Source organism: Pan paniscus, chromosome 1, assembly GCF_029289425.2.
Source record: "Pan paniscus chromosome 1, NHGRI_mPanPan1-v2.0_pri, whole genome shotgun sequence".
NCBI classification, from domain to species: domain Eukaryota; kingdom Metazoa; phylum Chordata; class Mammalia; order Primates; family Hominidae; genus Pan; species Pan paniscus.
The window spans coordinates 66,936,548-66,952,652 of record NC_073249.2 but is presented as its reverse complement, the minus strand read 5'-3'; the positions used below and the strand labels follow the sequence as shown (position 1 = coordinate 66,952,652).

Sequence of the window (16,105 nt, the reverse complement as noted above, 5' to 3'; positions counted from 1 at the left end):
AGATTACAAGCACCAGGGTGTCAGGGACGCTTTCTGGTCCTGCTTTGCCATTCCACATGGCACCAAACACTGTGCCAGGCACAACAAGGTAGGCCTTCAATACATGCTGGTGAGTTTATGGGTTGATGGTGGGTGAGTGGGTTCGGAGATTTGTTCACTGACTTTCTGGTGGGCTTTAAGTAGGCTGAGTTATCTGGAAGGCAGAGTAGGAAATATTAATTGATAAGGTACTGGGTAACAGAAGATTCAGGCACCATGGTCATTCCACCCACTGTCCATCTGTCCAACCTGCTTTGTTGCCTAGTAAGCCATTTGGTTCTCTCCACTTAAATTTTTCTGTATATAGTCACACATAACTTACAACAGGGATACATTCTGAAAAACACGTCATTAGGCAGTTTCATTGTTGTGTGACCATCATAGAGTGTGCCTACACAAATGTAGACACTGTAGCCTACTGCACATCTGGGCTATATGGTATATAGCCTGTTGCTCCTAGGCTACAAACCTGTATAGCATGCTACCATACTGAATACTGTGGGTGATTATAACACAATGGTATTTGTTTATCTAAACATAGAAAAGGTATAGTAAAAATACAATACAAAAGATTTAAAATAGTACACTTGCATAGAATACTTACAATGACTGGAGATTGCAGGACTGAAAGTTGCTCTGGGTGAGTCAGTGAGTGAGTGGTGAGTGAATGTGAAGGCCTATAACAATACTGTACACCACTGCAGACCTTATAAACATTGTACACGTAGGCTGTACTTCATAATTTTAGAAAATATTTCAACAATGATAAACTTAGCTAACTGTAACTTTTTTCCTTTATGAACTTTTAAATCTTTAAAAACTTTTTGACTCCTTTGAAATAGCACTTCACTTACAAACATTGTATAGTCATACAAAAATATTTTCTTTCTTTATATCCTTATTCTATAAGCATTTTTGTAGTTTATTTATTTATTTATTTATTTTACTTTTTAAACATTTTTGTTAAAAACTAAGTCACAAATACACACCTTGGCCTAGGCCTGCACAGGTTAGGATCATCAATATCACTGTCTTCCTCTTCCACATCTTGTCCCACTGGAAGGTCTTCAGCGGCAATAACACACATGCAGCTGTCATCTCCTATGATGACAATGCTTCTTCTGGAATACCTGTGAAAGGACCTGCCTGAGGTGCTTTTACAGTTAAGTTTTAAAAATATAAGTAGAAGCAGTACCCTCTAAAATAACAATTAAAAGTATAGTAAACACATAAGGAACACTTGTTTATTATCATTATGAAGTATTATATACTGTACATAATTGTATGTACTATACTTTCATAAGGCTGGCAGTGTGGTAGGTTTGTTTACACCAGCATCACCACACCCATGGGAGTGTGCTATGTGACAACAGCTACGTTACTAGGCAATGGGGATTTTCCAAGTCCATTATAATCTTACAGGACCACTACCATATATATGGCCCATTATTGACCAAAACGTCCTTATGGGGTGCATAACTGTTATGCAGAACAGGGAAACAAGAACAAGTGACCAGACAATACCGTTTTAAAAATCACCGGAAACCACATTTTTCCTCTGATGATTTTACACTATAACATTCTCTAATTGGGGAGGCATTCTCTAATTGGGGAGGTACAGGAAAGAAGTCATGCTTTGGAATTAGAGAGACTCCTTACCAGCTGTGTGATGTTCAACAAATTGTTTAACACCTCTCCCCCTCTCTCTGCTTCCTCATTTCTGAAATTATTGTGATTATGATTATTTGTGATATTGCCACTGAGTGTCTGTAAGCCTGCTGGAGTATTCTTATTTTTCCCAATTTCTGTAACTATCATGCCTTTAAGGAAGCATTAAGTATTATTATTACCATAATTAATACCTCTGTTTGTTTCACACACTACTTGAAGAGTTTCTGCCTAGGCTCTAATTAATGGGTTTGCTTCTCAGTATGTGTAGAGAATAAAGTCAGATAGACTTACATAAGTCATCTTTTTTCCTGATTGAAGTCATTTACATATTGTGGTCTATCACATGACATCAGATTATGTCTAGTAAATAATAAGAGAAGAAATGCCCAATATTCAGCATCAACAAATTTGTGCCTCAATCTGTCACATTCACTTCTGCTATAAAAACTTAGGTGAATCGAGCATTGAGTTAATTATATTTCTCTGAATTTGGAATGATACAAATAAAATGTCCTGTCCCTGTGTGTCATCTGCTTTCCCCTGTCTAATCAGTATGTTTTGCCATGTTCTATCCTTTTGTGTTTTTGACCTTGTTTTTTTCAACTGGCAGGTACACAATAAAATGTTAACTAGTCACCTGGCCGTTCAACATGTTATTGTTTCAAAACAAGGTCAATGAAACCTCCCCCAAAAGTGCTGTTCTAACCCTGGGTCTTCTCTAACCCTGAGGGTCCAAGGAGTCTAGAGAGCTATGAGTGGCTGCTCTATAAGAAAGTGGGTCCTCTTTAAGAAGAGCTTCTCTCCCTCTGCATGTGTTGCCTGAATATCCTTTTGGCAAAGATGGGCTGTTTCTTTCTGCATATCTATGCTAATTGGGCTGTGTTCATTTATTCTTTCAAAAATATTTATCAAGGTCAGCTGTGTAACAGACAGGGGACTGCATGCTGGAGATATAAAAATGAACACCACACAGTTAGGAGCTCGCATTCAAGGAAGCCACAGTCTAACAGGGGAAGCAGACATGTCTGCAGACAATTGCCACACAGTGAGATAAGCATTAACAGAATATGCATGGCCAGGCTATCAGCTTGAGCCCAGTAGTGACCACCACAAAGAGTCAACTTGGTCTGGTAAATCTAAGGGAGCAGTTGACCTGGCTGTAGGTGCTGATTAGCCTGAAGGGAAGAGGACTGCTGGAAAATGGTCTCGTGGTATCTTAGGGTGGAGAAAGGAGAGTGGGAAAGGACAGCCTTGGGATGAGTATGGGGTGACTTTGGTTCCCTGTACTTGCTCCATAGACTCATGCTTGACCTCTACAGGGACAGAATCTGCAGGTAGCGAGGGAAGGGGCTCAAGTGAGACAATGAACACTTGTCATGCTCTTTTGGGGCCCACGTGAAAAAATGTGAGGCAAAGTGGAAGAGAAGAGGCTTCTCTCCACAACTTAGGAACAGTGTGGTTGATGGCCGTGGGGCACAGGGAGAAAGCAACTTTGACTGAGACGAGACACTGCCCCCCAGTGGCCTCGTGGCAGGGGGTCAACAAGAAGCTTAAAGTGGAAGAACAGGCAAGAGAGGAAGCACATTGCAGGGATCACTATATCATGCCTCCCAGTAATAATGGGAAGTTGGAAGGGAGCAGTGTGTCTGCATTAGGCAGGTGGAGGCTCAAGCCAATGCCACGTGAGTATTACCACTAATATAATAACTATTCTCATTAGGGCTGGTGTGTATAGGAAACCTAATTCTCCATATGCACAAAAGTTGTGGGAACACCAAAAAAAAAGCACTTATTTTCTGATCACAAGATTAAGCAGAGTGATGCCTATACTGGTTAATAATGGAATTGAGGTCTGGTAGATGGAAAGACAAGAGGCCCAAGATAAGTAATAAAAGGAGACTCAGACACCAGTGTTGGGGTTGGGGGCAACTGAGAGATGATGAGAGGGAGTTCAGCCAGGCCTTCCCTTCCCCTCAAACAGAGGGGCTTAAGAAGCTTAAGGAGAGCTCTCAGTGGAGGAGTCAGCAAAACGGAACTAAAGGAAATGGCCCTGAGGCTGGAGACAGGCCGGAGGCAAATAACTAGACAGAAATGTCTGCAAACAAATTCTAAAAATAAGACTTATCTCCTAAGCTAAACAAAATGAAAATCTACCTATGTGCACATAAATAGAATTCAAACAAAAAATAACCTTTCAAACAGCACTAAAGGGCACATTGAAAAATAAGTCCCTTCTGCCTCAGCCCCCTCAGAGAAGCAGTTGGTGGCTGCCTGGCATGGTCTTGGAGTGCTGCCGCCCAGAGTCTTGACCGTCATTACAGGGTGAAAGCATAAATGTTAGGGGAACTCCAGGATCCCTAGAACTCTAAAACCAGCATCCATCCCTGTGTGTCAGTGCTGAACCAGTTGTTAAATATTTTGAACATCACTGGTATCCTTCTAGAAATATGTGCACATATACAAGTATATCCCTACACACACCTCTTTTTTCCTTTTCATACAAATGGAAGAACTGAATAAAAAGCATTCCACATTTTGCCTTTTTTTGTGCCTACTTGGTCTATCTTTAAATGCATGAATATACATTGTATGTTTTTCTTTCAGAAATAACAGAATTTAGGTTACAGAGATAACAGAATACCTAAAACTGAGATATGGAGCACAGGAGTAACACGAGAGACTTTGGAATAACCTCTTGGAGCTTTTCATTAGGCACCAGTGAACCAGGCCAATGGCGACTAGGGAAACCACTCTGAAAGATGGAATCTGAGTGTGCTAGTCCAGGCTAACAGCGCCCTGCAGGCTTGGGCAAAAGGGAAAAGGAGGGACAAGATCAGTCACATTTGCCCAGGAGGGATCTAAGCTTCCTAGAGCCCTGACTCTTAGTGCCTAAATACAGCAGTTACCGAGAATCAAACCAGCCTCAGGTGGCACCAAGTTAAATTTCAAATTTCACACTCTGAACTTTTTCCAGGGAGTTTTTCCTTCATTCAAAAGAGATATAAAGTGAAGTTCTTCATAAAAGACCTAAAATTTATTTCTCCTAATTGTCCCACTTTTACCTCAAATGCTGAAGGAAACATAGAGTTTTATTCATGAGAGAGAAAATACTTATAAACTAAACTTGAACTGTATTTTACAGTATATTCTACACATTGAAAAGTCAAGAGCACTAGGTGTACTCTTCTTACAGGTATGTTTATTTTAAAAACCCAAAGAACCAACCGGGCATGGTGGCTCACGCCTATAATCCCAGCACCTTGGGAGGCCGAGGTGGGAGGATCACGACGAGGTCAGGAGATTGAGACCATCTTGGCCAACATGGTGAAATCCCATCTCTACTAAAATACAAAAAGAATTAGCCGGGCATGGTGGTGGTGCCCTCCTGTAGTCCCAGCTACTTGGGAGGCTGAGGCAGGGAAATCGCTTGAACCCAGGAGGTGGAGGTTGCAGTGAGCGGAGATCACACCACTGCACTCAGCAAGATTATGTCAAAAACAAAAAAAACAAAAACAAAAACAAAACCAGTATGGGACAGGAGGCAAGTGTTAATTTTCCATGTCTCATTTCTGTTTCTATACAACATATTTTCATTATTTTAATATAAATGAGAGAGAGGCAGAGATTGAAGAAGAACATTTAAAACTGAGGGAGTAAACTGCACAGGAGGAGTACACAGAATGGGAGCAGAAAACTATTATCTAATACTTTTGTTCTTCCCTGATGTCCCCAGAAATTTTCATTCTAGAAAGAGTCATAAAGGAGCAATTTCTGCTGATAGACTGTCACCTAGCGGTGAGTTTTTACCTTATTCATAATATAAGTGGCTGCTGAGCTTTGGAATGTTTTTAGAAAACATGCTCATTACTCCTTAAGATCTCCAGGGGACCTTTTACAATACTGTCACAAGCAGAATGTAACTCACTTTTGTGCTTCCCAAAGGTCTAATGTCCTTGTCGGCAATAGCTAAAACAGGTCGCACATCCTTCAAAGGGAAGTTTTGCCTCTGTAATTATTTGAATATTGTCAAAGAAGCCCTGTAGGCAAAATTAATATTCGTAACTTTCTCTTCTGTTTACAACTCATAGCACCCTCAGTGTTCTCCTTGCTAATGGTCAAACTAGGCCCATATTTTCTAAAGTTTTCTCCATTTTTAGGTGGTGACAAAAGAGTGTATGTAACCCACTGGCCACATTGGCCTAGAGATACGATTCAGGACAAGGAAGTCACAAACTCAGCAACAAGACAATGTTCCCTAGATTTAATCTATGCCAGGAATCCATCCTGCTTGGTCACAAAGAGGCATTACAGTCCTCTTTGTCCAGTCCTTACTCTCTGTGTGATACCAGCCCTCTTGGCCAGGAGGGTTCCTACTGTTGCCTTAACCCTAGTCAACAGGGAGGCACCCTGCTCCCATCAGTGATAAAGTCTATGTTCAGGCCACAGAGCCAGCACATAGCTCTCTGTTATCAACATCCATTCTGCATGCCATACTATTTCAACCATTTATGCAGTATTGGCACTATATGTGTCACATGAAACAGAACAGATAGACCACATCCACACCAAGAAGTTGTGATCAGAAAGGAAAGCACTGGGTGTTATGAGGAGAGGTTGTCACCTACATTGGGAAGAGCTGAGTGAGGTCCCTTTTAGGAAGGTTGCATCTGAGTAGAAGTCAGCCAGATGAAAAGCATCCTTGTCACAATGGAAAAGATAAATAAAATGTGGTATAGCCACACAATGGACATAAAAAGGAATGAGATACTAACTCAATCCACAATATGAATAAATCTTGAAAACGTTATGTATGCTAAATGAAAGAAGCCAGACACAAAAGACCACATAGCATGGCTGGGTGAAGTGGCTCATGCCTGTAATCCCATACTTTGGGAGGTCAAGGCGGCAATTTCTTGGGCTCAGGGGTCTGAGACCAGCCTGGGTAACATAGTGAGACCTTGTATCTACAAAAAATAAACAGAAAATTAGCCAGATGCAGCACACGATTATAGTCCCAGCTACTTAGGAGGTTGAGGTGGGAGGATAGCTTGAGCCTGGGAGGTCAAAGGTACAGTGAGCTGTGGTCATGTCACTGCACTCTAGCCTAGGTAACAGAGCGAGAGCCTGTCTCAAAACACACACACACACACACACACACACACACACACACACACACACACCATATAATTCCATTTATATGAAATGTCCAGAACAGGCAAATCTATAGAAATAGATTAGTGGCGGCCAGGCACAGTGGCTCACGCCTGTAATCCTAACACTTTGGGAGGCTGAGGCGGGCGGATCACCTGAGGTTGGGAGTTTGAGACCAGCCTGACCAACATGGAGATACCCCGCCTCTACTAAAAATACAAAATTAGCCTGGCATGGTGGCGCATGCCTGTAATCCCAGCTACTCCAGAGGCTGAGGCAGGAGAATCACTTGAACCTGGGAGCCAGAGGTTGTGGTGAGCCAAGATTGCATCATTGCACTCCAGCCTGGGCAACCAAAAAAAAAAGTAAGAAGAAAGAAATAGATTGGTGGCTGCTTACGGCTGGGGGTGGGGAGGCGGAAATAGAAAAATGAGTGACTACTAATGGCTAGGGTTTTCTTGGAGGGAGTGATGAAAATGTTCTAAAATGGTGACACAAGTTGCACAATTCTGTGAATAGACTAAACTACTGAACTATTATACACTTAAATGAATTGTATCATAGTGAAATATATGTCAATAAAGTTGTTACTTAAAAATCTGGAGTCACAGATCTTAGGTTTAAGAATGCCGAATATAGAAGTATATCTCTTGTGTTCAACTCATTTTTTTCCTTCTAGCTCTCTCTCCTTAAGAACCCAGTAAGCATTCACTAAAGGGCTAAGCCAAAAGACAGCTGAGCATGGCCGCACTATGCTGCCCCCTCCTGGGATCCCAAAGGGTCTTCTGAAACCAAGCTTATGCACAGGACTTTTCCCTTCTCAAGAGATGTCCCTCTCCTAGTTAGCACTCACGCTCAGAAGATAAACCCTAAAGGACAAGGGTTTTTGTCTCAGGGCCAGCAATCAGTTCAACTTCTATTCGTGGCCTGTTCCCTTCTCTGAAGACCTCTGGACTCTGATGAAAAAATAAACCCTACCTTTTCCATCAGCCCCATTGACACACCCTTACAAGCCAGAATTTCCAGAAGTGACTCTCATACCCGGTTACGCGTTCTTCACAGTGAATGGAACAGACTCTTGTCCACCTGTGGACAGACCTTTTACTGGAACACAATGGGTAACACTTCAAGATCCAACTTAGGTCTCCTTCCTTCATAAGTGTTCCGCAATTTAGCAGTGTTTCAGTTGTTGAAAATCCATTTTCTCTTTTCAGGTTAGTATAGCCTTACCAGAAGATAAGGGGAAACTTTCTGGGGGACCACCCCTCACCCACAGTCAGTTCAGGAGCCTGTGATGGGGGCATCACCACCAGCTCCAAGGATAGAATATATGACTGTTCTGACCAAGTTCATTGCACCATATCTCCCAAGCTCTTTCCCCTGCACCAGGGGGTTTCAAATTTGAATTGTAGCAAACAAAATCTGATACAAAACCCTGACATACATTTGTTTTAGACAAAGGAGAGTTGATGGTAGTAATATTTCCAAATCTCACCCTCTTGGCCTGCACTTGGATAGACACTATGTCCCGCACTGTGGGAAAAACAAAGGAATAGGACATGATGCCTGCCTTGAACACCTTGCAGTGGAGTTGGGGGCAAGAAACAAAAGCAAGAAAATTAATGATTAAATAATACTACATAATAATAGAAGAAATCTCACAGAGGCTGCCGCTTATCAGAAGGGGGTTAGAGGCCTGCAGTTCAGCACTGAGCCTTTTGCTGCCTCTCTTCTTCTAAGCCCTACTCATTGTCTGATATTTAGCTTGGCTGTGACCTTCCCCAGTAAGACGTTTCTGGAACACCCTCCTGCCTCTTCACACACACACACACACACACACACACACACACACCACCCCCTTCAGCCCAGATTAGAGCTCAGTGTTCCTGTAATATCTCTGTACAGTCTATCACTGCATTTACCATATTTTAAAACAACAATGTCTCCCCAACACTTCACAGTATAGGCTCTGAGTTTCATAACGGCACAGAGTGGATACTGTAAGAATGCAGTGAGACTCTCCCTACTCCATGCTCCTTTCTTCCATCTTTTGTTCCACAGATGTCAGCCCTACATCAGTCTGCAGGCTGCTCCTGTCTGCTCCAAATCCCTGCCCCAATAAGTTTCTTGCACATCTAATCCCATCTTAGCATCTGCTTCTTGGTAGACACTAACAAATTATTATAAGGAATTACTTTGCACTACCATATTTATACAAAAAGTAGTTAGTTCATGCATTTAGAATATTGGTTTGTTGGCTGACAATGTTAAGCCTAATGACCTATACCTTTTGGGTATTGACATACTTAATTTTGCACTTATTAAACTGTGACTTTCCAAAAAAAAAAAAACTTTCATTGTACCATTAGGATATAATATTCTTGTTAATATTACAAAAACCAAACCAAAACAAAAAGCCATGCTGCAGCCTTAGGAGAACTTGCTTCATGTAACTAAGGGTTTTTCTTTTTTCTTTTCTTTTTGTATTTTTTTTTTTTTTTTCCTGTAGGATAACATAGTGTTAAAAGCACAAGCTTCTGGACTACTTGAAATCAAACCACAGCTTAACCAGCTCTATGGCTTTTGGCAAATTACTTCAACTCTTTAAACCTGTTTCTGATCTGTAAAATGGAATGATCCTTGCTCATCTGTAATATATACATTTATAAAACAGGACCCACCAATGGAGTTATTTTATGAATTAAATGTTAAAACGGCTAGAACGGTGCAGGCTGAGTAAGCACTGAACACAGTACTTATTAGCTATTATCTCTGGTGCTCTGTGCAACGAAAGAACTATTAGAATACATTTAAAAGCACTTTGCAAACTGGAAAGCCCTTTGAACAATTTAGTTTCTCTAAATGTAATAATAAGCATCAGCCATCGCCTTTTATGGAAAATTGAGGTGGAATCACATCAGCAAGAGAAAACTGAGGACTTGTCTCTGGCTCTGTTCCTGATTTATTCACACAGTACATGATCCTAGAATAAGACTCCTGATACTCCTGAAAGTAGAGGCGGTTGGGTTAAAAATAATTTTCCCTTTCAAAACTCTTTCAAATGTTCTCCAAAAGAAGCCAGGAAAGCTCCCGTATGAGTAGATAATTCACTTTAAAATTCGCTCATCTCTCTTTAACACGAGAGTCTGCAGGGCTGGTGCAGCGGCGTCAACCCGAAGAGACCTGAACGCCGATGGGCAGTTGGGATTCTCCGTACGCCTCGGAAACAGCAGCCCAAACCTCACAACGCAGAACCACGAGATAGCGGGGATTGCAGAGCCCTGCGCAAGAGAAGGAAAATTAAGACGCAGCGGAGCCCAGGAGGTGCCTGCACGCGGGAAGGACTGGCGTGCAGACGAGGCAGGGGGAGGTTTGCACTCGGCGTGGCGCGGGTGAGCCGCGTGCTCTCGGGCACCCAGCCGCCCGTTCGGATGCTTCCGATCCTCGGGGAGCCGGGGCGCTGCGCCGGAGTCACTTCAGCCCGTGTTGTTCAGGTGACACCCGAGGAAGAGCAGACTCCAGTGTGCAAAACGTTTCGGGGTTTCCGGGCCAGCGGTTCCGGGCGCGCCTCGCGAGCGGCGGCGCAAAACTACAACCCCCAGGCTCCCTGGCGTGGCGGCACGTGGGCCCGAGCCGGGCGGCCGCGGATATAAAGCGCGGCGGCGGCTGCCGGGCGGAGCGGCCGCACGGACAATAGCGGAGGCCTGGGTGAGCGCGGCCCGCGACGGCACGGGCTAGGACAGACGGACGCAGACGGCCCGACGACCTGGGCGTTCGGGCGGAGGGGCGCTGGGCCTGACTCGCGGGTGGGTGAGACGTTGACGGACCCGGAGGAAAGAGGGAAGGCAGATACGCTGGGAAACGGATCTGGGGAAGGTGTGAATGCGAAAAGTGTAGGGACAGACGGGGGCAGAAGAACTTACTCCCCCGGATTGTTTGCCGACAGCATATCTGCCGGGTCTCCAAAGGTCCTTTCCTCAAAATAGAGTTAGCAGTTGAGCAGAAGAGAGCTTAAAGTTAAACCTGATACATCCCCCCTTCACTTGAGGAGAAATTGGTGGTTTTCTGCTTTTTTAAAAATCCCTATTTGTATCTCCTCTTCTCCGAGTACCTGTCCCTCAAGATATTCTCTGCCCAGAGGTACATTCTGCCCCCACTTTCTGTCTCTTAAAAAAACAACTTTGCCATTTTAAAAAGAATTTGACTTAGGCAGCTTTAATTCTTTGCACTAAGTGTTCTTATCTGTGGATGGAGGTATAAGATTTCAAGAGTAATACCCCCTCCCAATGTTTCAGTAATAATCTAAATTCACGTTAAGCCTTAGGCTGGAGAACATTAGAGCCATTCGCTTTAGCTACTAGCTCTGAAAACTTCAAAGCATAACATTCCCAAGTTTATCTAAAACTTGAATCTTAAAAATATTGATAATTATCTGTTATGCTTCAAAGCATAACATTCCCAAGTTTATTAAAAACTTGAATCTTAAAAATACTGATCATTCTCTGTTAAAGTCTTTTTGTTGTTGTTGTTGTTGTTGTTGTTGTTGTTGTTTTTGAGACGGAGTCTCGCTCTTGTCGCCCAGGACGGACTGCAGTGGCGCTATCTCGGCTCACTGCAAGCTCCGCCTCCCAGGTTCACGCCATGCTCCTGCCTCAGCCTCCCGAGTAGCTGGGACTACAGGCGCCCGCCACCACGCCCGGCTAATTTTGTATTTTTAGTAGAGACGGGGTTTGGCCATGTTGTTCAGGCTGGTCTCGAACTCCTGACCTCAGGTGATCCGCCCGCCTCGGCCTCCCAAAGTGCTGGGATTACAGGCTTGAGCCACCGCGCCCGGCCAAAGTCGTTTTTATCCCATTTCTTCCTGTAGGCGTTTCAAAGTTTGCAAAGGCAGCAAATTTTACGTAGTGTAGTTATCTGTGCAAAGAAATTTTCCAAGCTGCCATTGCCCCCAGATGGCAGACAGTCTAGGAGAGGAGCCAAAACCACCCTGCTTAATAACTCTGATGTAAGGTTTTTAATGAAAAGCCACTCTTTGGGGGAATTCTGAGGCTTAAGAAATTATTTTCGGCTGGGGTATCAGGAAATCCCCTGGTTTTTAAAATGAGAGGTTTTTTTGTTTTTGTTTTTGTTTTTAAGCTATACCTGCTGGAATGGATAAAGTGAGCTTTAAAAGTTGATCAGACCGAAGAGATTGAAGTGAGAGAACCACAGGAACAAAGGCAAGCAGACAAACAGTGAAAGGTAGGTAGGAGGAACAGCAAACAGTTTGTTCAGCTGGGCAAGTACAGTGCAGGCACGAAGATTTCAATAGAGACCCAGACCCCAGGGAGCTGGGTCTTTAGCCTACTGGCATTTTCTAAACAGGACAAAGACAAGACCAGAAATGCTGGTGTTACTGGAAGATTAATCTGACAGCTGATGTGGATTGAAGAAGAGAAGAGGGATTAGGACAGTGATTCCTAACCCCTATCCTACACTCCCAACGGCCCCTTGTTTTGAATTTTTGACTAATCAAACTACATTTGTGGTAATTAGTTTTATTTCTTTCCATCAAAGACATATAAAACTGCCAATTTGAGCTTCTGATGATTCTAAGAACATCAGTGTTACCGTCCTTAGTATCAAATAAATGCAGGCAAAAGCACAAGACTACGGAGTTTTATTTAGCCTGAACAGCCTAGTAGTGTTGGATTTAGGAGATGTTTAATGCTGACTCAAGCTCTCAGGACTCTTATCACTTGAACCTTCTTGGGCCCTGTGGACCTGGGGTTTTGCCTATTTGTCTAGATAAGAGGTAATGAAGGGAAAAATTATAAAGGCGAAAGGAGGAAAGGAGGAATAGCAGGGGAAGAAGATAACAGAATTGAAATGACTTAGTCCCTAAATAGACAAGAGTAGTGAGTGTTGGAAAGGAGGCACCAGCAGAGCAAAGATGACTGGGAAGATGATGCTGGTAAGGGCATGATAGCATTTTCTACTGTCCTATACACATCAGGCAAGACTTCATGGAGAGCACTGAACACGTACTCACTATGTGCCTAGCATTGTTGTTAATCACTTTACATGAATTAGTTCATTTAATTCTCTCAACCCTATGAAATATAATTACTATTATCCTCATTTACAGAAGGGGAAACTGAAGCAGAAAGAGGTTACTTAATGGGCTCAAGGTCACCTACCTGGTAAGTGGTGGAGCCAGGATGCAGATCCATGAGGTCTGACTCCAGAGCTGGCCCTCTCACCCCTCTACAGTAAGGAACAAAGGAGATGGCAGGTTCCCTTTGGGCATGTTAAGTTGCGATGCTTGTGGGAGTGCTAGGTGAAGATATACAGCAGGCATAGCATCAATCTCCTTTGATGCTTAAACATCCCTCCAGTGGGGAGATGGCTTAGGTTATGGGCCTTTAAGGCTCAGAGGCTAAGTGGCCTGCTTATTGTACTGAGGGTGGTCACATGAAGCTCAAAGAGTGATTAGAGCCACATCTTATGATTTCTTATCTTGTGTTTTCCCATGGGCCAGGTTATTGGATTCATCTTTCTAAACTTCCAATCTGCTTTTAGTCTCATGTTTGAACTAGGAAATACAGAGCAAAGCTACATGCAGGACTTGGTCTTGATTTTAGGAGCAACTCTTGCTGAGAACATGTCTGTTTGCAAGGAAAGTATCGTGTTGTCTTTCTACTGAAAACAGTCAGTGTTTCTCAGGGGCTTACCTGAGCCAAGACTCTTTGGGAAGAAAAATAGAAGATATGGTCTCTGTACTTCAGAAGTTTATTCTCCTATTTGGGAAGATAAGATGAACAATTAGAAGAGCAAACAAAACAAGATAGCTCATAACTAAGTACCACATTATGTGGGTTAGATTTAAGTATAGTGGGCACTGCGTTTTTGAATGTGCCAGTAATGTCAGAACTATAGCATAACCCTTCTTGTTGGTCACCTACAGACATCAGTTTATTTGCTACAAGACCACTATCTTTTGTAGAATTGTCATCAAATACTATCTGATTATATTTTATTTTCATTTTCAATTGTTAGACATTAAATTTGTGGTCTGAAATTGCATTTGTGGCTTTTTATGTCTTATAGCTCAAAAAACAATAATGCTTCTAGAACTAGCAAATGTCAGAGCTGCGAGTTGAACCAGTTGGTCTGCCTGTGGAACTGAGGCTGTTAACCAGTCTGCTCTGTTGCTTCTTGTGGCCCATCCAGAGTCTTTTACACTGATTATGGGCAGGTACACTCTCTGCCAGATGGTGAGAGATCCTTTGGCCCCAAATGAGTGGTGTGAGTTGGACTCTTCCAGCAGTGCGCTACCCATCTGTGGAAGCCATCATCCAGTCACAGTCTGAACACCTCGTTCAGTCACCCACATATTCTTCGCTCTTGAATTGAACACCTGGTGTCAAGCAGAGGGCTCACTGCAGAGAGCAAAGGCAAATGAAACATCCCTGTCCTGGGAGCCTGCTATAGTGGGGAAGAGGGAGGTGAATATGCAGTCTACATGGTTAACTAGAACTAGGAAAACTGGACAAAACTGGGCAAAATTAGGATATGAAAAGATAGGTAAATCTGAAGGTAGTTATGTAAATCATGATGAAACCTTAAGACAGGCTTGTTTTAGGTGAGATTCTAAGAATGAAGACAATGGGAAGAGAAAATATCCCCTTTTATGACCATATTTCAGTTTAAGTAATAGTACAGTTGACCCTTGAATTACGTGGGTTTGAAGTGTGCAGGTCCATTTACACAGATTTTTTTCAACCAAATACGGATAGAAAATCAGTATTTGCAGGATGCAGAATTCTCATATGCCAGGCTGGGGCTGACTGTGTGACTTGAGTAGGCATGGATTTTGGTATACACGAAGGTCCTGGAACTGATCTTCTGTGTATACTGAGGCATGACTATAATTCACTGTATGTTTTACTTACTTGAGTTAGGTTCAAGCTCTTTCTTGGGTCTGCTGCTGTTAACCTCTATCCTTTGAGGTTTTAGATTGCTTCCATCATCTGTGTAGATAAAATGGGAGACTGTCCACGTAGTATTTTCTCAAGTCTACCCTCTCCTGTCTTAAAAGTTTCCTCCTCAATAGAATTAAGCTCTAAAATTTTACCATCTTGTACTTGCTGTGTGTGTTTGTGTACTTGTAAGCACATTTTACAGTTCTAAACTAGAAATGGACTTTGCCTGGGAGTTTTATCATTGACATTCCTTGAAGAAAGAGAGAAATTACATTGTATGTTTTCCAGACCTACCAGCAGCTCAATGGCCTTCCCAAAGAAGAAACTTCAGGGTCTTGTGGCTGCAACCATCACGCCAATGACTGAGAATGGGTAACTATCATTTGGGACCTTGAGGGGATCAGTTCTCATTCAACCAAAAAGGAGAGAAGTTCTTTGTAACAACAGTCACTTAAGACCCTGCACCTCTGTAGAACTGTTGCCAAAAGGCAGCTTCTGTCTGTCATCCCTCTGCACTGTCTCTGATCCCCAAGTCTGAGGAGGCATTATATCTCTGACCCCAAAGTCAGAGAAGCACTATATCACCTTGCAGAAAGGGAGAAGGTAAGAAATGGCAGCTTGCCTTTCTCCCAGTGTCTGTAGCGCCACAGAGCAAATTCTCCTTGGATTTCACCACAGCCTTGGCCTTTCTAAACAGGGCCAGTAGCATTGGATGAGAATCCCATTTTAGCATAATTGGATATCAAGCACTGACCTAGGCCCTCTCAGGATGCTGTCTCTGGACGTCAGCATGATTCCACTTCAGGCTGTTCATAGACTTGATAAAAATGTCCTACCCTGAGGAAAGTGGGAGGTTATCTGCAAGATGGACTCTTTTTTCCTGTTTATAGCCTCATTTCAACATTGACTAGATGTTGGGCAGCGGGGGAAGGGAAGTAACAACAGTCCATTGTTGACTAATCATTACCCCAAGCAAGTATTTTGACCTCCAGATGAATACAGTGGCAGTCCTTCTGCTAAAAAATCAGATAACAAAAAGGCCCTGTGACATAGGGAACCATGCACTGTGTATAACTCCTCCTTGAACATCACCCCTGACAAAAGAGAGTTCATCCACCTCCTGGATCTATATGTTTTTGACCTGTCAGAGGAGTCAGGCTGCCAAAAAGTTAGAATGCTGGCTTATTTAAGCTTCTCCTTTCTTTCTGTGTAATATTATAATAATAATCATACCTACATAATGAATTATAAGCATTAAATGAGATCATACAACAGTGCTT

General features: G+C 42.8%; 1 protein-coding gene across 14 annotated transcripts in view; it reads left to right on the top strand.

Moving 5' to 3' along the window:
* Positions 1 to 7,948: 7,948 nt before the first annotated feature.
* The window catches only part of NPL (N-acetylneuraminate pyruvate lyase), a 43,247-nt gene continuing 35,090 nt past the window's right edge, over positions 7,949 to 16,105 (top strand). For 4 of the 14 annotated variants that reach the window (XM_008978395.4, XM_008978391.5, XM_014342097.4 and 1 more), the window contains exons 1-4: positions 7,949 to 10,667; positions 11,998 to 12,102; positions 12,989 to 13,043; positions 15,114 to 15,197. In XM_008978395.4, the coding sequence (XP_008976643.1) occupies positions 15,130 to 15,197 (68 nt within the window). In that variant the 5' untranslated portion in view covers positions 7,949 to 10,667; positions 11,998 to 12,102; positions 12,989 to 13,043; positions 15,114 to 15,129. Of the gene's footprint in view, positions 11,002 to 11,997; positions 12,103 to 12,988; positions 13,044 to 15,113; positions 15,198 to 16,105 lie in introns of all 14 variants that reach the window. The other 10 variants (XM_055110739.2, XM_008978393.4, XM_055110741.2 and 7 more) reach the window with 6 other exon arrangements.